This window comes from Pleurodeles waltl, chromosome 4_1, assembly GCF_031143425.1.
Source record: "Pleurodeles waltl isolate 20211129_DDA chromosome 4_1, aPleWal1.hap1.20221129, whole genome shotgun sequence".
In the NCBI taxonomy this organism is placed as follows: Eukaryota; Metazoa; Chordata; class Amphibia; order Caudata; family Salamandridae; genus Pleurodeles; species Pleurodeles waltl.
The window spans coordinates 422633248-422653734 of NC_090442.1; the positions used below are offsets into that span (position 1 = coordinate 422633248).

The 20487-nt window shown below is 41.9% G+C and overlaps 1 protein-coding gene across 3 annotated transcripts in view; it reads left to right on the forward strand.

The window, feature by feature from the left end:
* OPTN (optineurin) overlaps window positions 1-20487 on the forward strand; it is a 309738-nt gene that overhangs the window by 175482 nt on the left and 113769 nt on the right. For all 3 annotated transcript variants that reach the window (XM_069228672.1, XM_069228671.1, XM_069228673.1), the window contains 2 exons: window positions 3600-3749; window positions 19707-19800. In XM_069228672.1, the coding sequence (XP_069084773.1) occupies window positions 3600-3749; window positions 19707-19800 (244 nt within the window). The remainder of the gene's footprint in view (window positions 1-3599; window positions 3750-19706; window positions 19801-20487) is intronic.

The window sequence follows — 20487 nt, forward strand, 5'->3', positions numbered from 1 at the left end:
GCACCTAACCTTCACCAAGTGAGGGTTAGACATATAGGTGACTTATAAGTTACTTATGTGCAGTGTAAAATGGCTGTGAAATAACGTGGACGTTATTTCACTCAGGCTGCAGTGGCAGTCCTGTGTAAGAATTGTCTGAGCTCCATATGGGTGGCAAAAAAAATGCTGCAGCCCATAGGGATCTCCTGAAACCCCAATACCCTGGGTACCTAGGTACCATATACTAGGGAGTTATAAGGGTGTTCCAGTGTGCTAATCAGAATTGGTAAAATTAGTCACTAGCCTGCAGTGACAATTTTAAAAGCAGAGAGAGAGCATAAACACTGAGGTTCTGGTTAGCAGAGCCTCAGTGATACAGTTAGGCACCACACAGGGAACAAATATATGCCACAAACCTATGAGTACTGGGGTCCTGGCTAGCATGATCCCAGTGACACATATCAAACATACTGACAACATAGGGTTTTCACTATGAGCACTGGGCCCTGGCTAGCAGGATCCCAGTGAGACAGTAAAAATACCCTGACATATACTCACAAACAGGCCAAAAGTGGGGGCAACAAGGCTAGAAAAAGGCTCCTTTCCTATACTCACTCACTCATCAGGGCAGCAGCACATCTCATCCACATGACTGTTCAGGGTGCCTGAATGGAGGAGCAACAGGGTTATAACATTAATTTCCTGGAGATGACAGTAGTCAGATTGGCACTCAGAGGATTCTGTAATCATTTGAGGCAGAACAGTCATGCTAAAGACGTACATGGAAGCAAGGTATTGCATCCAAAAGGCACATGGGGACTTGTGCAAGCTGTCAGAACTAATTTAGTAGTTGGCCATTTTAAATCAGGTTCTTCTCCTAGTGGAACATCTCCTGCGCATGGGCAACAATTTTACAGACCTTTTAAGTATGATGCATCAACAAATGGGTACTTCTGCAGTACTTTCACAGGTGGGGCACTCCAGCAATCGATGTTGTTACTACTGTGCAAAACCCAAAATGCCAAAGACTTGTCTCCAGATATTCCCACTCCCACAGTCCATAGACAGTGCACTGTGAATTGATTGGTCAGTGATATTTGTCTATACTTTTCCTTCACTGCCTATGATCCTATATTGTATGAGGAAAATGTGACAAATATGGACCATCCTCATTCTAGTGTCACCAGTGAGTGTGGCAACCTTGGCCCCAATCCTGCTCGAAATATCAGTGCATCCTCAAGATAGGCTACAGCTGGGCCCAGACTTCCAGACTCAGCAGCACAAGGGTCTGTTCAGACATCCAGAGTTCGGACAGTTGTATTTGGTAATTTGGCACCGGGGGGGAGGGGTCTTAGAATTTTGTTGCCTTAAACTCCCAAAGGGGAATATGCAAACCCTGGGGGGCACATAGACCAATAGTTCATGCACGCCATGCTGCAGATTGAAAAGATTTAGTCACTACTGTTTGGGGCAACACATAAATGCCTAGTGGTTTTGAGATCAAACTCCAAGTTGCTTCCTAAGGTGGCTTCCTCTTCCCATGTAAACAAAACTATAGATTTGTCCATATTCTTACCACACCCAAACTGTGACAAAGAGGGCCTTACATACACTTGTTGTCAAGAGAGCATTAATGTTATATATTGATGGAACAAAGGCCATCCACAAAACAACTGTATGTTGTTTGTGTAAAACCTCACTCTATTTCGCTCTATTTCTTAGGGAGGCATTGAATTGTTAGATGTATCGAGACCTGTCATGCTAAGCATATATTTTACATGTAGTACATACAGTGCATTCCACACTCAAGAAAGCAGCTACTGTGACTTTCTTAGTGAATATGCCCACTCCAGACATCAGTTGAGCGGCCTCTTGATAAAAAATACACATGTTCACTAAGCACTACTGCGTGGATATACAGGCCTGTTAGGGTTCTTTGTTTGACCAAACAGTTTTAAGAACTTTGGGCCAGATGTAGGTAGCAGTTTGCGCCATGCAAAACACGCATCGCGATGCTCATTCACATTTTGCGAGTCGGTACCGACTCGCAAAATGTGAATGTGACTCGCAAATAGGAAGGGGTGCACCCTTCCTATTTGCGACTCCCATCGCAATGCTAAATTGCTTTGTGAACGCGGTCGCAAAGCAATTTGCAGTTACCACCAGTGCCACACTGGTGGTAACCAATTTGCAAAAGGGAAGGGGTCCCCATGGGACACCCTTCCATTTGAGAATGTTGCCATAAATGTTTTTTCAGAGCAAGCAGTGGTCCAATGGACCACTGCCTGCTCTGAAAAAACGAAACCAAATGGTTTCGTTATTTTTTTTGTATTGCAACTCGTTTTCCTTTAAAGAAAACTTGCTGCAATACAAACAAAAAAAACTGCTTTATTTAAAAAGCAGTCACAGACGTGGAGGTCTGCTGTCTCCAGCAGGCCACCATCCCTGTGAGTGCAGGGAATCGCTATGGGGTCGCAAAATGCGACCCACCTCATTAAAAATAATGAGGTGGGTCTTTGCGACCCCATAGCGATTCGCAGACGGTGTCTGAGACACCGTTCTGCATCCGATTTTGTGACTCGGAAATTGCGAGTCGCACCGACTATCAATTTCCGATTCGCCAAATTGGACATTGCTACATCTGGCCCTTTGTTCCTAACTTCTGTATCATCTGCTCACTATTCCCTACTTATGGGAGGTACCAATTTACAGTCTATGAAGAGCATGCATGTCTACAGCTATACATGAAAATTTTTACTTATCCTGTAAATATCTCCTCATAGCTTGTAGAGCTGTAGATTCACATGCACCTTCCTTCCTTCCTGAAAGTGAACAGTGAACCAAAATACTTCCTATAGGTATCCCTTCAGAGTGTACAGCGCACGTATTCTATGTTCCTTCACTACAACACTCTAACATTATTCCCCCACTGGGGAAGAAAAATCTGAGGTATAGTCTTTGTCCTGGTGAATTGTGGGCAAAGGGCCATATCACAATTGATCTCCTGTCCAAAACTTTCTTCGAACAAACATTAGTTGAAAAGGTCTGCGCCTAAGACTAGATGACATCAAAATACAGGGCATGTGAATCTACAGCACTAAAAGCTAAAAACGGGTAGTTAGATGGTAAGTAATGCTTCCCATATAGCTCACCAGTCCATATCATTATCTGAATTGTGGATATGGCACTTCATAATCCTTTGGGAGATCACTGGGTGACTATACTTCTCATCCACTTTAAGCTCATGTACTCCTTTACTAGTGCACATGAGTGTGTTACGAAGGCAGAGGATCACCAAGATGTCTAGGCACAAACTTGTCTTAAAACAGATTAGGGGGCCATTCCATTGCTCCCTGTCCCAGGAAGCTATTACATTTCTTTTGTTTTGTAGTTCTGCAGGGTTATAATCCTTTTTTTATGGGCAGTGCCTGGTGTAGAGAATGTTGGTAAGATAAAAAAAAAAAGAGCTTTTGGATCTAACCCAGCAGACATGCTCTGGTTTAAATAGAGAAACATTTTTTTTAAATGACGCGTTAAAAAACGTGGCCACAAATACAAGAGAAACAAGCATGTCTTTTCCGACCTTGATCAAAGGTTCATATATTTATTATTTGTTTCAGGTGTCAGCAGCTTGACAGAAGAGTTTCTGAAACGGAAGCGGATTGTGAGGAGAAGCAGCAACTTCAATATGCCAATAAAAAGTTGGAACTTCAGGTCGAAAGCATGAAGTCAGAAATCAAAATGGAGCAAGTAAAAATGGAACATCAAATGTGAGTTACCCCTTATTTAGCTATGTGACCCACGTCCCGCACCTTTCAGTCAGCACATTGTATATTGGCAATCAGCTTTCAAGGAACCCCTGCAGAAAAGTGTATAAGTAATAAGAATATGAGATGTTCACAAATGTTCTTTCTGTGATCAGTTTATACGCCATTGTATTTTTGAAATTATGTCCAACTATCTCACAAATGCATTGTCAATATATTGATTTTCTCCAAAAGTGGCTTTTATTTAAGAGTAGAAAAAGTGTTTGGATGACCACAGAACACATTTCAAAGACGGCCAGAGCATAGAGATCTTTATAATGTTCATGCTCCTTGGAAGTGGAGTTCCAGAATGCAGCCTACCTGTTGATCTCTTCAGTTATTTTTTTCTTTCAGTCAGATCACAGGTACACTTGCTCCTGACATGCCCCACTTTTTTTTGTTTACTGCCATGGTAAGGCTGGTGGATGGGGACTCGTAATCCCCAGGGCAGCGCTGCTTGTAGCGTTTCCATGGCGGATTACAACCATCGGGACCGACATGCCGCAGGCTGGCTGCAGCCTGCCAGTGTTGGCTGTTGACCGTGACTGCTCCACCAGGATCATAATGGGGCGGTCGGACCACCCTGTCTGCGGCAGTGCGACCGCCATCGCAAGTGTGGCGGTCTTGAGACCTCCACACTCATAATGAAGGCCTTAGTGTTTCATAGAAGTATTTTTCTACTGTGTATAAAAAAAAAAAGGAGTTTTCTGTTATAAATATTCAATGTCTACTGGCCACTGGGAGCAGGGGGCCTGCTGTTTGTAAATGTGACACTTTAAAATGGGAGAAAATTAAAATGAAGAGTTAACTTAATTATTAAGGTAACTTTTCATTTTAATTTTCTCCCATTTAAAAGCATGCAGAAACATGCTTTTGTTCTCACTGTCCAATATTGACTTGACACAGACTTTTATTTAAGAGTTAAATAACTCAGTGCTTCAGTTCTTCACCTCTGTGCCCCAGCCTGGGTCATAAATCTGACTAAGCACTGCTTATGATCAGGCCCTATGGTATGCAGCCTGATGATAATATTGTAAAATAAGCACAGCCTTATATACCTTTAGAAGATAAATGTGTCCCTATGGTCATTTAAAAATGAACTGAAGGCTGGGATCTACTTTGAATGGGTCTGTGGACTGTCTCGTGTTGTGGTATCTTTTGGGCTGTGGTAACATTAGAAGTGTTGTTTGTTATTAGCAAAGGGCTTACTCTTTTGTGGGGTTTTTTTTCTATTTGCATGTCCCTTTCTAAACTCCTCCCATTAAGAAGTAAGTATTCTGCATTTTTCAGCCCTTCCCCATGTCCATCCCACATACCTGTGTGCCTGGAGGTTTTCACATAGAAATGATAGGAGTGGAGGTGAATGAGGTCTGCATGTAGGTTAGTGAATTACATTTTGTAGTACATGATTAGTATTGCTTTAGTACTACCAAATGCAGTTTGCAAACTGGTTCCTAGGAGTTGGATGTACAAAGAGACATTTTGCAAACAATGGTTGCAAATTGCACATCAACTATTTGCATCCTGTTTCTGATTTTGTAGTGCAACCTCTATAGACATGGGTTATATCAGAACATCTCCAGTTTCACAGGGTCACAGAAGTTGAACAACCTGACTAAGGAATATTAATTAGGCAGGTCACTATTTGAAACCCCTTGTGAATGACTGCAAAGGAAAGAACGAACAGCAGGCCCCACATCCCTGTGTTGGATTCTGTAAAGGGAACTTGTTTTTTAAAATAGCTCATGTTTCTTAAAAGAACCAAAGCTTCTTTAACAAAATATACGTACCATATTAAGGAAGACATTAGGGAAAGGAAGAAGTAGTCTCTTGGATTACTGCCTGCTCCCACTTAGGTCACCTAACATTATTCCCAAAGAGGTAGGCGTCCAATGGAGAGAGTGTCCCTATTGCAGATCTGTTACTGCCTGCTTTGAGGAGTTGAAAATTGTTCAATGATTTGCAACCCCAATTGTGGTTGCAAACCATTGATACATCCCCTTGCCAATGATATTTAGAAATGAATGCTCCTTTTACAACCACTCCTGATTGCGATTGGGACTAATAAGGAAAACTCCTTTTACGATTTGAAAATGCTTTTCTGAATGGCAAAAGGGGCTCGGTAAATAGCTGAAAAGCCATTTTGTAGTTACAAACCCTGTGATTTTCTGAATCTCGGGGCTTGCAACCACATTATGGCTTTGTACATCAGGTCGTAGGTTGCGTAACTTTATCGGAGCTTATCCATTGCTCTTCACCTTTGTTAATTTTCCAGTTTCTCACTGTGGTGTGCATTTGGAAAACAGCAACACCGTCCTGAGTCACATTACAATGTATTATTTCTGTGAGTGGTCTGAAGAATTGTATTTCTAGCTCTATTTTTCAAAGATTGAGCCACTTTGCCTATGGAATGAGGGACTGGTGTGACTTGATTGTGGACAATAAATGGGATTTTCTACAGTGGAGAATTTTGAGTGTCATTGCTCACTAATCTACTTTTCGGAGAACAATTAACTATCTTTTCTGCCATTGTCTCAATTCTGCTATTGCATGTCTTCGATCTTCATATTTGAGTAACAGTGACTTTGGGATCATTAGGCTTCATGAGGACAAGAATAAAAATGCAGTACATTAAAGGGTGATGTGAGGTGTGCAGGAATTTGTGACGGACGAAATCACAGCCCTGTTTGCCAGGAGGTGCCGCCGTAGTGAGGGCGATCGCATAAGGAGAGTCTGGGCTTGAATGACATTTTTTTAAAATGGTGGATGTATTGCAGTAATGACGTAATATTTCAGGAACCATGAGACCTATAAACATCATTTTGGTGTCAAAACATAGGTTTTCGGGGTCAAGTAGTCTTATCGAAACAGAATATAAGTCCTCAAAGCAACCCTTCTGCCATTTTCCAAAATGGGCGCTCTGTAATAATGTGTTTTAGCCGTCATATTGGTAATTTATTTTAATATTGTTTTTGTTTCCGGTTTTCCGTTGATTCAAATTCGAAAACTCAAAACTCCAAAGGAATTGCTTTCTTTATTTCATGTAACTTCAAGGAATCCCCTTGAAATGACTGAGCCTGTGTGACAGCTCTTTTTTTCTCTGGACTATCCAACACACATGATACTGCCATTGTGCCTTTTCAAGACTGTACCAATGAAGTAGCTGCTGGAAAACAAGCTGTGTCAGCTGTAGGCATAAACAAACAAAGCTGCAAACTTATAACCCAACTGCCTTGCCAACGTGTGCAAAATCACTACAAGCCATCATCACGTCCCAATCTACCAGAAAGTTTCAAAGTGGTCGAGGATATTGATCTTTTTCTACCTGATGCTGCAATCCGCAAAGCTGATTTAACTGACTTTATCATATTGTTTATTTGGTGCTTACTGAAAGATGAAGAAAAGCCAGTTCCTCTGTGGGCTGGAATTCATGTTCTGATCTCCCAGAATACTATCCCTTTGAAGAAGGTTGGGCCCTATTGTAACTGAAACTTTAATGAGCAGTCCAGTTGAAAATGATGCTCTTTACCCAATGATGGGCGTTTTCCACATGACAAAAGTTGTGTTGCGGTGTGCAGGAAGTTGTCTCAGCAAATGTGGTATAGTCAATGCACTTATTGAAGCTGAAATATCTGGAAGCAAAACTGTCCAGTCAGTATTGAGCTGAACTCATTATGATAATTCATTACAAGGTATGCTCATCATATCTGAGGCTATAGAAACATTGTGTTGGAATGAAATGATCAAGGCACAGTGTGCACTTCATTGAAAAGACAACATTAAAAGGCAGGCAATGTTCATTACACTTAGTTCAAAATCAGAAAACCTGAAAACCAAGCAGAGAGTTTATCAAAGAATGTGAAGAAAAATCATAAATTTGCAAGTACTTGGGAAATGTTTTACACATGATAGCCCTGATGAAAAATTGGTACGTGCTGATCGGGAAGGTGATTGGGAGCTGCATGTGAAGACTGTGGAGTAACTGATTACTGTGTTTTGTGAATTTGATTGCATAAACTTCCTGAGATATTGGACCTGGTGTTTGGAGAAAGTGAAGAAGCTAGAGGTGACAAAACCATACCTCTATAGAAAATCCATCTAAAAACATTTTGTGGTGGAAGACAGAGAGGAAAGGTTCAGTGCCGTAACTCCAGATATGAAACTGAATCAGATGATCAAGAGATCACAGAAAAGTTCCAAAGGCATAGTTGGTCAGTCACGTAAAAGTGAATATGTTGCTCAATGGCAGCTAGTTTGCCATTCTAATGGCAGCTAGTATACCTTTCTATTTGCAGTGTTTCAGAGAGATGACAAATTCAAAATTAATGGATGATCTTGAAACTGTTCCTCACACGAACATGTGGGAAAGAGAGGGGAATGTTTTAATAAACATAGTGACAGCCTTCATCGTTTCATGCAACAGCAAGGAAACCCCTTTGAAATGAATTAGCCTGTGTGACTACACAACTTCCTGACAAAACAATATGTGTATAACGATATAAAGACACGTCTGCTAGATGTCCTGAAAGAAGGATCAAAAGTATATTCAGAACTGAAGGAGGAGAGATTTGTATTGAAAGAGAAAAAGCTGTTTGACATAATCACTAAAGCTAAGCTTACACACTTTAACTGCCATAGTAAGAGTTTCATTCAACCAGCCACTAGAAAACAGGTTACAATAAAACAACCTTCGCAAGCACCTAGAGAGATGGATGTAGCAAAAGGAAGAGGTGAATTTATCAAGGACATTCTGTTGCATGATCTTTTTCCAACAAACGCATCATTTGAGGCAGATGCTGCAACCAAAGCAGTGAGGCACAAACTCGTACAAGAGCTATAAAAAAAAACTTTCACCTGAAGAATTTCAATTCGAAAAGATGTCCTCATTGAAAACTGGTGTTGTTGTTGACTATATGTCACAATTGCGAATGGTCAAGATTTCATCCATGCAAAACTTTGGAGAGGTCGTTCAAACTGTTCTACAGATATCAAAGTCAATGTGCACCTTGCAAGAACTGCACATTTTCTTTGACAGTTATCTTGAACCATCTGTCCAAGAATGTGTGAGTATCAGACAAATGTCTACAAGTGGAACAATTTACCTTGCTTGCATCAAACATTTGACACCTATACCTGTGCAACGTGATACATTCTGGTCATCAGCATCGAACAAAATGAAGTTGGAGATGTTGATTCGCCAAAACATTACTGATGCTTCCATGAACACTGAATTGCCAGTTAAAGCAAGTGGAATAATTGTCAATGAGAAGCTGGTGCCTGCAAACATATATTCAAAAGGTACGGGCGATATTCTTCAAGAACCTAACAGCTTATTGGAGGAAGCTAACGTTCGTGTTGTGCCACATGTTGAGTGGGCTTTTTGAAATGGTTCCAATCAAGTCATTGTACTGTCAAATGACACAGATGTTGTTATTGTGCTACTTAAATTTATTGCAATGTTCATAAGTCAAGGATTGTCAGAGTTATGGATACATTATGAAACAGGCAAAACATATTCTGTACAAGACATTTGACCCAGAGATGCCCAGTGTTCTTATCAAGGCACATATTCTTACGGGTGATGACACTATGAGCAAAGCTTTGAGCTTTAGCTGCTGAACCTGTGAAGCTTCTAAAAGGGATTTGCTGAGACAGAAGAAGAATGTGACTTTAAAGACGTAGAACAATACCTTGTGCGTGCGTGGAAAACGAGTTCTGACTGTTAGACATTGGACAATCTTCAGTACATTGAGTTCAAGAGATCAGTCCCCCAAAGTGATCTTCAACCGACAGCATATTCTGTGTGGACACCTTAAAATAGCTGTCTACTTGATCAGAAGATGTGTAAATGTTTTGGATCATGCATAGGTAAGAAAGATCTCTGTGAATTTGGTTGGGAAGATATTGATGGGGTGCTAAAAGCTACATTTCTAAAGCCTCTTCTCACAGAACTTACACATACATGTACTTGCAAAACTTGTGGTACAAAAACATGTCCCTGTTGATATGCTGTTCTCATATGTTCATCATTCTGCAAATGTACCATGAGCAACTGCTGAAACAAATAAATAAAGTGAACTATGAAAATGTGTCTACAACAGAAGTGATAAACATTTTTTTTTATATTCAGATCATAAAGATTCATTTGTGTACATACAAGGATTAAAAACGATAATTATTTGTTTAATTTCTATATATGTCTCTTCTTCCTCAATTATAGCTGGAAAATGACAGAAGCGTTGCTCTGAGGAATTTTTTCTGTCGCTGTCAGACTACTTGACGCCCAAAACCTATATTTTGACACCAAAATTAAGTATATAGGTCTCATGGTTCCTGAAATATTAGATCATCACTGCACCACATCTGCCATTTTTAAAAATATAGTCCAGAAACAATCGATGTCTACCCAAGCTAAATTACTTCTTTAATGACCCAAAAACACAAATAAAAAATTAAAATCTCTGGACAACAGTTTTTCTATGGAGGTATATCAGGGGGCCAGGATTACTCTCCAGTGGCACAGGAAAAATGTCCTGTTCACTACTACTGATTACTACACAGTATACTGCCACAATTGCATTTGTGCTGCTTGGCTCCTGTTGAAGGTGTAGCCTTCCATCACTGTGAGGGTAGCGGTCTGGGCACCCCTCCAAGTCCAACAAGACCACAATCCATAAGACAGGCCTATGTCATGGCGCACACACATGATCTGCATTCGCCTATGACAGCTTTAGGGATCCAAACATTACAGTAGGGCAGGAGTACCCATCTTTACCATGCAGAGGACTTTTTTGTCCCATCAAGAGACAAAGAAGGTAGCAAATGGATGTTTCCCAAAATTGTTTCAAAATTAAAATACACCTACAGCTTTGTCTTACTGATACTTTCATCCCCTTCCTGGTGTGAATGATTTTGAATTGAAATGACAATTTCAGCTGATTTAACTTGCCACCTTCATGGTGGTTGCCTTCATCCTGGGGTTTTGATAATGTGCTCCATACTATGCACCTGCTATGATGTCCTGGATGCATGTGGGAGTCACCAGAAGTTGAAAAAAAGAGGTGATGAATTGGTATTACTCCCTGCCATCAAGTAAAATGCTGCCGGGATTGGAACTAATGAACTTATCCTCTTTCACCTTATGGCAGCATATAAGTGAGAACATGAAAGACTTAGTAGTAGCAGTCTCAACAATAACCTCTTCCCAGTTAGGATAAATTGTGGCCCACTGAGATGTCCACAATCGGGCATAGTTAAATAGACTCAGTGTCCTGCAATGGTACTGGCATGACAGGATAATTCAAGCTGGACAGAGGAAAGAGCCTAGCGAGAGAGTACCTTTATCCATTCCCTGTAATGCTGAGTCTGTGGATGAGTGTGCTAGACTGTCTGTTTCTCAGGATTTCTACTGATGGGGTACATGTAGCAGGAGGACCTATGTAGGTACCAAGCTTATTTGCTGGACACAGCCTTGGAAATATACAGCCATTGTACTGTCCAAATTTGAATGACTAGATATAATTTGGAAATGGATGAAAAATGTGTAAAGACTTTCAAGAGAGTGCTTTAAAACCACAAGCCTCTGTACCTCCCATGAGACACTGGGTAATCACAAAGAAAGGTCACTAACAGGATCTTCAGACAATTGAACACTAGGACTGTCACTTCTGCAGCTATGCTGTGGGTGCCACAAGGATTGTCAGAGAGATCATCTGGAGAAGAACTGGTGTTCGGCAATTGGGAGGCTTGACATGGAACTTTCAAGCGACATAAGTGAGATCTGTTAGCTTTGGAGTAAGTGTAATGCTGTGTAATTGAAACTACTTTGAAGTTGGATGACATAGTAAAGGTCCTTAATAGTTTAAGGGTAGGCACCCAGCTTTAAGGAACTAGGGAGTGCTGTTCATTAACCCCTGCCCTATCTACTGAAAGAAATGGAATAAGTACAGAATGAAGGGCCAGATGTATCAAAAATGTTTGCGATTGCAAACAGCCCAACAGGCCGTTTGCGATCGCAAAAATGCGTTTTGGTATGTAACAAGTCCAATTTGCAATTCAGTAACTGGTTACTGAATCGCAAATTGGATTTGTGACTACATACCGATTCGGAATTAGGAAGGGGAGTGTCAAAAGCGCCCCTTCCTAATACCGAATCGCAGATGTATGTATGATTGTTTTGTGACCGTGAATGCGGTCGCAAAATAATCGCAGTTACCACCTACTTCAAGTAGGTGGTAACCCATTCCCCTTTGTGAATGCATGTGAAAACCTTTTTTAAGAGTAGGCAGTGGTCCCACGGACCACTGCCTGCTCTTAAAAAATGAAAAGAAAACCTTTCATTTTCATTTTTAAACGCATCCCATTTTCCTTTAAGGGAAACTGGCTGCATTTAATTTTTTTTTAAAAAGATTGCTTTATTGAAAAACAATCACAGACATGGTGGTCTGCTGAGCCCAGCAGGCCACCATATCTGTGATTGTAGCCATTCGCAATGGCTCACAAATTGCGACCTACCTCATGAATATTAATGAAGTAGGTCCATTTGTGAGCCCTTGAGAATCACAGTATGAAATGTCTGGAGTTTCATACATTCCAATAGTGATTACTTAATTGCGATTCGCTAAAGATTGCAATTAGGTAATCGCTATTGTGAAGAATGATACATCTGGCCCGAAAGGTATAACAGATTATAATGCTCTCTAATACTCCAAACCTAATTAATTCCCACAAGATATTGCACAAAGCATTCTGGTAGAATTACTTTTTAGTGAGACTAACCATGTATTACTATTCCCAAATAAAAGGCTGGACATGATGTAGACCCTGGCAGGGTTATTTAGGGTATGGGGGCAAACTGTGGTTCTGAGAAGTCAAGGATCACACCAATTTAGTACCAACAGGTATTTATAATATACTTCTCTAGTGTGGAGAAAATGGCACACAATTGTTTTAATGATAATTAGAGCATTAAACAAAGTGAATGATGAAAAAATCAGAACTATCTTTTTACTACCTTTGTGTAAAGCATACCTTCAGAAAGTTTCCTCCAAGTCTATGAGCAGGGGAATAATACAGATCATACAATTTAAGAGAGAAATAGGTCAATTTATGATTGACACCATTGAAGATTGTCCCGTCCCAGCTCTAGTATGCCCTCCACCAAGAGCACTATGCCACTGTAATTATGGCGAGTCACCCCCAAAACACATAGCAATATCCTTTGTAGGAAATCCACATATAAAATATTGTACAATTAAAACATGACCTCTGAAATATTGCTTCTGATTGATCCTTCTAACCACATACTCCTCAATACTCCTGACCCTTAAAATATCCCCCAGAGTAAGACTGAATCCAAAAGAGTTATTAGCATAGCCCTTAGGCACCGGTAGAAGATTCTTTTTTATGTGGCTTTGTTTGTGGATTCAGCTTCAGTTACTAACATTTTCTTGTCAGTTGGCGAGTTTTATCAATGTTCAGAGGAACCTGTTTCCTCCTAAAACTACAGGGTATAAACATTGTAGGGATGATTGCAAGCAAGCTGGAGTTTGTGTTTGGGCCATGACTCCAAGTTATGCAAGGAGTGTGCCCTTATGTAACCCTGGCAATACGCTATCCCGAAGCCTCGCTTGTACATCACCGAACACCACAGGAAATTGTGTAAACTCTACTCCCGCATGAACATGAAGTAAAAGGTATGGACTCGTTCTCCGTGTTGGAGCCACTTCTGAGACAGGTCTTCATTGAAGCTCAAGAAGAAGCATAAGAAGGCCAAGCAAGGGTTGTCCCCGTCCCGCCATCCTGTTCAGAAGTTGTGAGTATTTCAAGGAGTCCCTTAGTCCCCTGCTACAAAGCAAAATTGCATAGTTGATCTCAATGACCCTTATTTTCTGGGGCCTTGGCAACTTAACAGCATATTGGGGCTTTCTATCTGTGGCACTCTTCCGCCTCCATCTGCCTTGCCTTTGGACCACACGGACCTGCAGAGGAGTCTGTCAGGTTACAGCCAGGGGATCCATCCTCTGTGGTATCTGTACCTCCTCATCTTGCTTCAGGGTCTGCTCCACCTCCAGAGCCACGTCTAGGTCTGCAACTATAATTCACACCTATTTCTGCTATGTCAACATCAGCCCTGATGTTGGTGGAATCTGATCCTATTGTCCTGTCTGAGTTCAGACCGAATCCATCTCAACCTTAACCTTAACCTTAACCAAGGTCATGTCCTGGAACAATTCCAACATGCCCATTCACATTTCATTCTAATTCAGACAAAGCAGCATTTTTACCTAGGAGCTGCCCTTCAGTGTTCCAGAAACTTTTTGAATTGGATTTTGACCAAAACCAATCAACTTTTGGTGACAATGGAGATCATGGGATGAATTTTCCCTGCAATATAATCATGATAACTTCTATTTGGATCTACAAGAGGCAAGTGGATTGGACACTGCTCCGGACATGGCGCTGGGTTAACCTCCTGGCCCTTAAGTGGAAAAGGGTTGCCTCATTTTCTGTAGTTATCAGACGAGCAGCTGAAGTCCTGGTCATACAGTTGGCATCTGGGGTGAAAACCAATGTCCTCAATAAAGTTTTGCAGCCTGGGCACACCTTGTCCATGCTGCCATTTAACAAAGCCCTTACTAAGGGGTACCTGGGCTAAAACTCACCTGTGAATAGACATGTAGCACGACAACACAGATGTGTTCCTAGTGGCGGTGCTTTCCTAACACAGTGCTCTACTCCTGAGAGCCTGGTAGTTTAGACTTCTGCTAACAGGATTAATCCCAATTCATTTACAACAACCCTCCCAGAAAGAGAGTTGAAGAGAATTGAGCTGCTTGCTGGGTAATAAGGGGTAATATTCCCTCCCATTATGGGACATGATTAAAGAGATCTTGTCAGCAGTCCCTGGGGAATTTCCTGCCAACCTGGTGCAAAATATTCAGGTGTGGCAAGGATGCAGTCAGATGTCATAACAACAGGACTGGACACTATGAATTGCTTAGGCAGAGCAGTTGGGACTAGGGTGGTGCCTCAACAACACACATGTATGAGATCCATGGGCTTCTTGGGTGACATCTGGCAATCACTTATTGATATGCGTTTTGACAGGTCTCACCTATTTGGAGATCCCGCACTAGAGCACATCAGAGAAAGCAGAGCCCTCCCTCTGACTCTCCCCTCTTGCAAGACAGTATCCCCAGCAGTTTCACCCCTTTCAGGGCATCATCAAGGGTTTGGCAGACAGGCAATGCCAAGGCCTACCAACGTAGGATTTAGACATTCTAGTCCTTTCAGGGTTAGGAATCCAGGGCTGCAGGGACAATGAACGTTCCAGTCCTCTGCCCCCTCAGTCAGCAGTCTCCAAGCTGCTTTAATTTGCCCTCAGCGGCACACAGACCCCATGCAGAATTAGTCATATTTTCGAGGGTAGCAGGCCATAACTCTTATGGGCTTCCGTTCAAGGAACCAAGTGTTCTGTCCATTCCACCTGAGACTCTGGGGGTGTCAATAGCAACAAGAGGAGGAGAACGGCGGTTGATGGTGGCAGAGAGATGTAGCTGTGAGGGAGCCGTATCTGCTGTGCTATGTTGGTAAAATAAATAAGATATAGAGCCATCAATAGTTCGGCATTTCTGTATCTTAACAATAACATTTAAAAGGTGGGTTGTGCAAATATTCAAGTGGGGAAATACTTGCTGTTCCTTTCCAGCCCATCAAATCTTCCACCCTCATCAGAGAGTCTTTCGGAGGTGCACTTGTCTATTTTGCTGCAGGAAATTCAGGCTGTTTTGTCAAAAAGAGCCAGAGAGAGGTCCCGGCCTTGGAAATTGAGACTACTTCCAGCATAACCTAGTGCCGAAAAAGAGGGGAGGCCTTCATTCCCTTTTAGATTTCTGACCTGCAGGAGGACAAATTCAAGATGCTCACGCAGGCCCAGGTTCTCTCTGCCCTTGATCCAAGAGATTGGATGGTAGCATGGAACCTGCAGGACACCTTTTTCCAAGCCCATTGGTGCTACTTGAGGTTCAAGGTGGGACAGGTGCATTTTCAGCTTGCAGTACTTCTCTTGGGTGTTCACAAAGGTGATAGCAGTGGTTGCAATATAACTTCAGAGGGCAGGTATACCCATCTCCCCCTACCTCGACATCTGTCTGTTGAATGCAGGCTTGCCACAGTCAGTTGTGGAACACCCCCAGATGCCAGCAATCCCCGTCACATTGTTGGGGCTCACTATCAGCGTGCTTAAGTACATCTGACTCCTTCGCAGAAGCTCCCTTTCATCTGAGCCATCCTGGATACGGTGTGTTATCGATATTCCCCACAGATAGGGTTTACGATGTTCAGGCTGTAATCCCACTGACCCTCAGTCCTTGGTTTTGGTGAGGGTGACTTACCGACTTCTAGGCCTATTGGCCTCCTCTTCCTGCTCATCGACCTTGCCAGATGGTGCATGAGAGTTCTGCAGCGGGATCTGAAGTCTCAGTGGGAAATCTGTTGGACTCCATCTAGGTTTCGGAAGCGACTGCAAAACATCTGCAGTGACGGCTGAACAACTGCAGTTAGACCACTGGAAGACCTCTCTTCCTAGCCACCCAGAACTGTATGTACTGACAAATGTATCACTGCTGGTTTGAGGAGGTCAACTGGGAGAGGTGGAGATCAGAGGACTCAGGTCTCCAGCAGAGATCCTTTTCCACATCGCACCTGTTGGAATTGTGAGCCGTTCACTTGGTGTTGAAAGCCTTCCTGCTCTCCATCAAGCAGGGACTAATTTAGGTGCCCATTGACAACACCAACACCATGTGTTGTTGAAACTAACAAGGCGGAGAGGGTCTTGGGAGTTCCCAAGAAGGCTTTCTCTCAGAGATGTATTCTTCCTAGAGTGGAACGCAGGACTCCAATATGCCTCCCTAGCGCCTTCTTTCATGTCCCAAGTTTTAAATAAGATCAAGAACAACCAAGTCATCCTAGTGGCCTTGGATGGGGCCAGACAAGTGTGGTACCCGGAACTTCAGGGAATGAGCATCAGCCCATGAATCAGGCTGTGGCCTTGAGAAGGTCCTGCCCTGCACGGCAGGGTTTTGCACCCATGCAAGTGCAATCTACACCTCCATTAGTGGAGACTAAGTAGCAGCAGTTAACTAAATTTGGTTTCCTTCCTGAAGTCATGAATGTTATCTTCATGGCCAGGTATCCTTCAACTAAGGGTATTTACACTGGATACTGGGACAGATTTGTGGCTTGATGTGGCACCTTCAATACAGAACTGTTTGTTTAGTCTTTGGCCTGACAAAGACTTGCAGTGAGCACTGTTAAAGGTTATTTGTCACCCTTTCTGCCTTTTGTGTTACCAGACCAGCTGTCCTTGTTCAAGTTACCTCTTGTGATTCCTTAAAGGTTTACTTCATATGTTTCCTCCTACTCCCTTGGTGATGCCACAGTGTGATCTTAATTTGGTCCTTACTTTTTGGATATATGCACCCCTATTAAGCCGATGCACAGCTGCCCTCTACACTTCCTGATTTCTTTCTTGTTGTGAAAAGTTCAGCTTATTGCGTAAGTGAGCATCGGGATCTTTCAGGCTAGCCACCGTCCACCACCTTCCCTCAGGACAACCTAGTGTTGAGGACTAGAGCAGCCTCTCTACCAGAGATTGTGATCCCCACCCCTTTTCCATGTCTGACAGTCTATCATGCTTCTGATATTGTTTGCTCAATGTCACCTCCCGAAAGATGATGAGACTTATATCATTTGGACCCCAAAAGAGCACTGTGTTTTTACATTGATTGCACCAAAGACCATCAGGTAGACGATTAGTTCTTTGTGGGGTTGTTTTGGGCAGAGAAAGGCATGGTAGTGCAGAAAAGTACTTTTTCCTGGTGCATAGTCATCTGCATTAAGATATGCTACACGCTGGCCAAGAAGCAGCCTTCAAAAGGACTGTGGGGTCTATTCCATCAGAGCCAAGGGTGCTACCGCTGCTTTAGCATAAAGAGTCCCTGTCTTGGATATTTGTTAGGCAAGCTGCAATGTTTGCATGAGAGTGCATGTTTTCGAAACACTACTGCTTTGATAGCCTGGTCTGACAGGAAGGGCAGTTTGGCCATTCAGTCCTGCAGGACTTTTTGGTCTGAATCATCCCACAAACCCAACACCTGGGAAGATACTGCTTTGATATTTAATCCATAAATCTGGATACTCTACCTAACAGTACATTACGCACCATCCTCTCATCTCTACAGTCTGTGGAATGGCTTCTTTTCTAGGTAAAAGTTCTCAAACTAGAGAGTTATACACTGGTGCATATAATTGTTTTTTGGACTCCACATCTGAGGGAGCTCGTGGTATAAAGAGGAATCTAATCTCTGTGCGCTTCGGTGGTGCTTATGTGCTGTTCCAACCACCACCTCTGGGGTAGAACAAGGTACACGCAGAGCTGCATGATGTGCTTACCAGGGCTCAGGAGCTATGCTGAAAAATTGGCCAAATCCTGTTGGGCACTTGAGTACATACTAATAGAGAGGCATCCGCAGTTATAGTATCCACCAGAAAAAGCGTTACTGAAGGTTTACCAGATAATGGCAATCATCGCCAATATATGGTGGAGTTGCATAGAAGACATTGGTTTGTTCCTACATGTGTGGTAAGACTGTCCAGGCTTCAAGATATTCTGAAAGAACATTTTGAGCTGCATTAAGGGAGTCATAGATTTCTCTAAACTGGCTGATTCAGCGGTGGCTCGGCTGGGACTTCCCCCATCAGGAACTGGAATGCATGTATGAGTCAGATAGGCTTCTAGTGAGACAGATGTTATAAGCAGCAAAGATGTTAACTGCTGAGCACTTGCAAAAGAGGAGCCCTGAAACACCACATAGGAGTTTCACAAGCTATGGAAGATTTTGGTTAATGAGAGACTGACTCATGACCTCACTCACACTGAAAGAAAATTTTCAAAAAATGTAAACCTGTTAATAGCACATCTCTCTAGAGTTTAGCTGTTTTACACCACGTAAATTGAGAGCGTTAAAACTGTTAAAATATGTTTGAATCGTGGATGAAAGGACAAGGGGAGTTAGATCTGTGATATTAATGTTTTGTAAAAGAAAGACTATAAATGAGGAGTTTGGAAAACATCTGCATCGTGTACATGGTGGGGGCTAAAGCTTTTGACTGTGTTTTAAAAGCTGATTTGTAAATGCGAGTCAAGAAAATATAATGTAACAAAAATATGCAAAGGGAAATAGGATTGATCTAGCACAAGATGTTAGGAAGGATATCCTGCAAGAGATATGGAATCATCCTAAATGGCCGTCTAAATATAGTTGGTTTAGGGAATAGGATAGGAAAGAGTTTTTTTAAAAGAGCTATTCAGAAATTGTTTGAAAAGGTGGGTACTAGGATGCTTCCTGAAGATGGCGAGAGAGGTATTCGTATAGAGTTTGGGAGTTTGAGAGTTCCATCATGAGGTGCTAGCTCTAGAGAGGATTGCTTGTGGGCAAGTGTGGTCTTGAACGTGGGGATTTCCAGTAGGAATGTGTCTCAACTTCTCAGTCCTTTTAATTAGTAGGTTAGCCAGCTAAAGGGGGCTGTGAATGTGTAAGTCTTATTGAATTAAGCAGTACAGCTTTAATTGATTTCTGGCTATGAATTGGAGTCAGTGTATGTCTGTTTGCTCTCTCCTGCTTCCAAATGTTCCCCAGCATTACAATTTTTCTCTCTTGTTGCTATCTGAAATATGGGCTGACATTGTCCATCATTTTATGTTTACTCACAATAACATTGTTTTTTTAATGGCAGTCAAAAGTTACTGATAAGTAAGCAACTTGTTCTAGCAAACTGAATAGTATTTAAATTGTAGTTTGTGTGAGATGATGCAAATTTACAAAGATGTTTTGCTTTTAATTACATTTTATATTTCAGATCCCAATTTACAACATTACAAACAGCATACAAAGAGAAACATGCAGACCTTGAAAATGCATTGAAAACTATTGAAGATCTCAAAATACGTGAGGTAAATAGGCTAACCAATGACATCTGAACAGTGTCCATGTGTGTATATTTGTTGTTTGCCCTCTATGACCACTGCTCCGAGGGCTCCGGATTGCTGTGAACTGTAATACAAGTCTGTAATTTAGATATTATTTTGAATAGAAAACATACAGCAGTTTTAAAATAAAAATGTAAATGGCCTCCTTATTATCCGTCACTGGTAAAATGTTAGTCTAGCTCAGTGGTTGCCAATCTTTTCACTTCTGTGGACCCCCAAATTATCATTGCTGGGACCCGAGACCCCCACTGAATCATTATTGGAATCCGGGGACCCTCTATTGCGTCATTACTGAAAGCTGGGGGCCTAATCTGTTAATATTATTTAATTTTCTAAACTGTAGCGGACCCCCTGAAGGGGCATCATGGACCCCCAGGGGTCCCTGGACCACAGGTTGGGAACCACTGGTCTAGCTTGTTCCAGATTGCTTTGCAGAGCATTGATGTTATTATTTTATGTTATTAATTCCACTATCCTATCTTTCTATAGGATCTCATAAAGTATGAGACTTATCCACAATAAGGCGTTATAGTTTGTAAAGTTTGCTATTCCTTACTTGGATATTCCAGGTGGTTAAGACCAATAACTGACTTGTTTTATTCAACGTTTCCTGTCTTGTATTACACATTTCTTGTGATTGTGATGTTCACT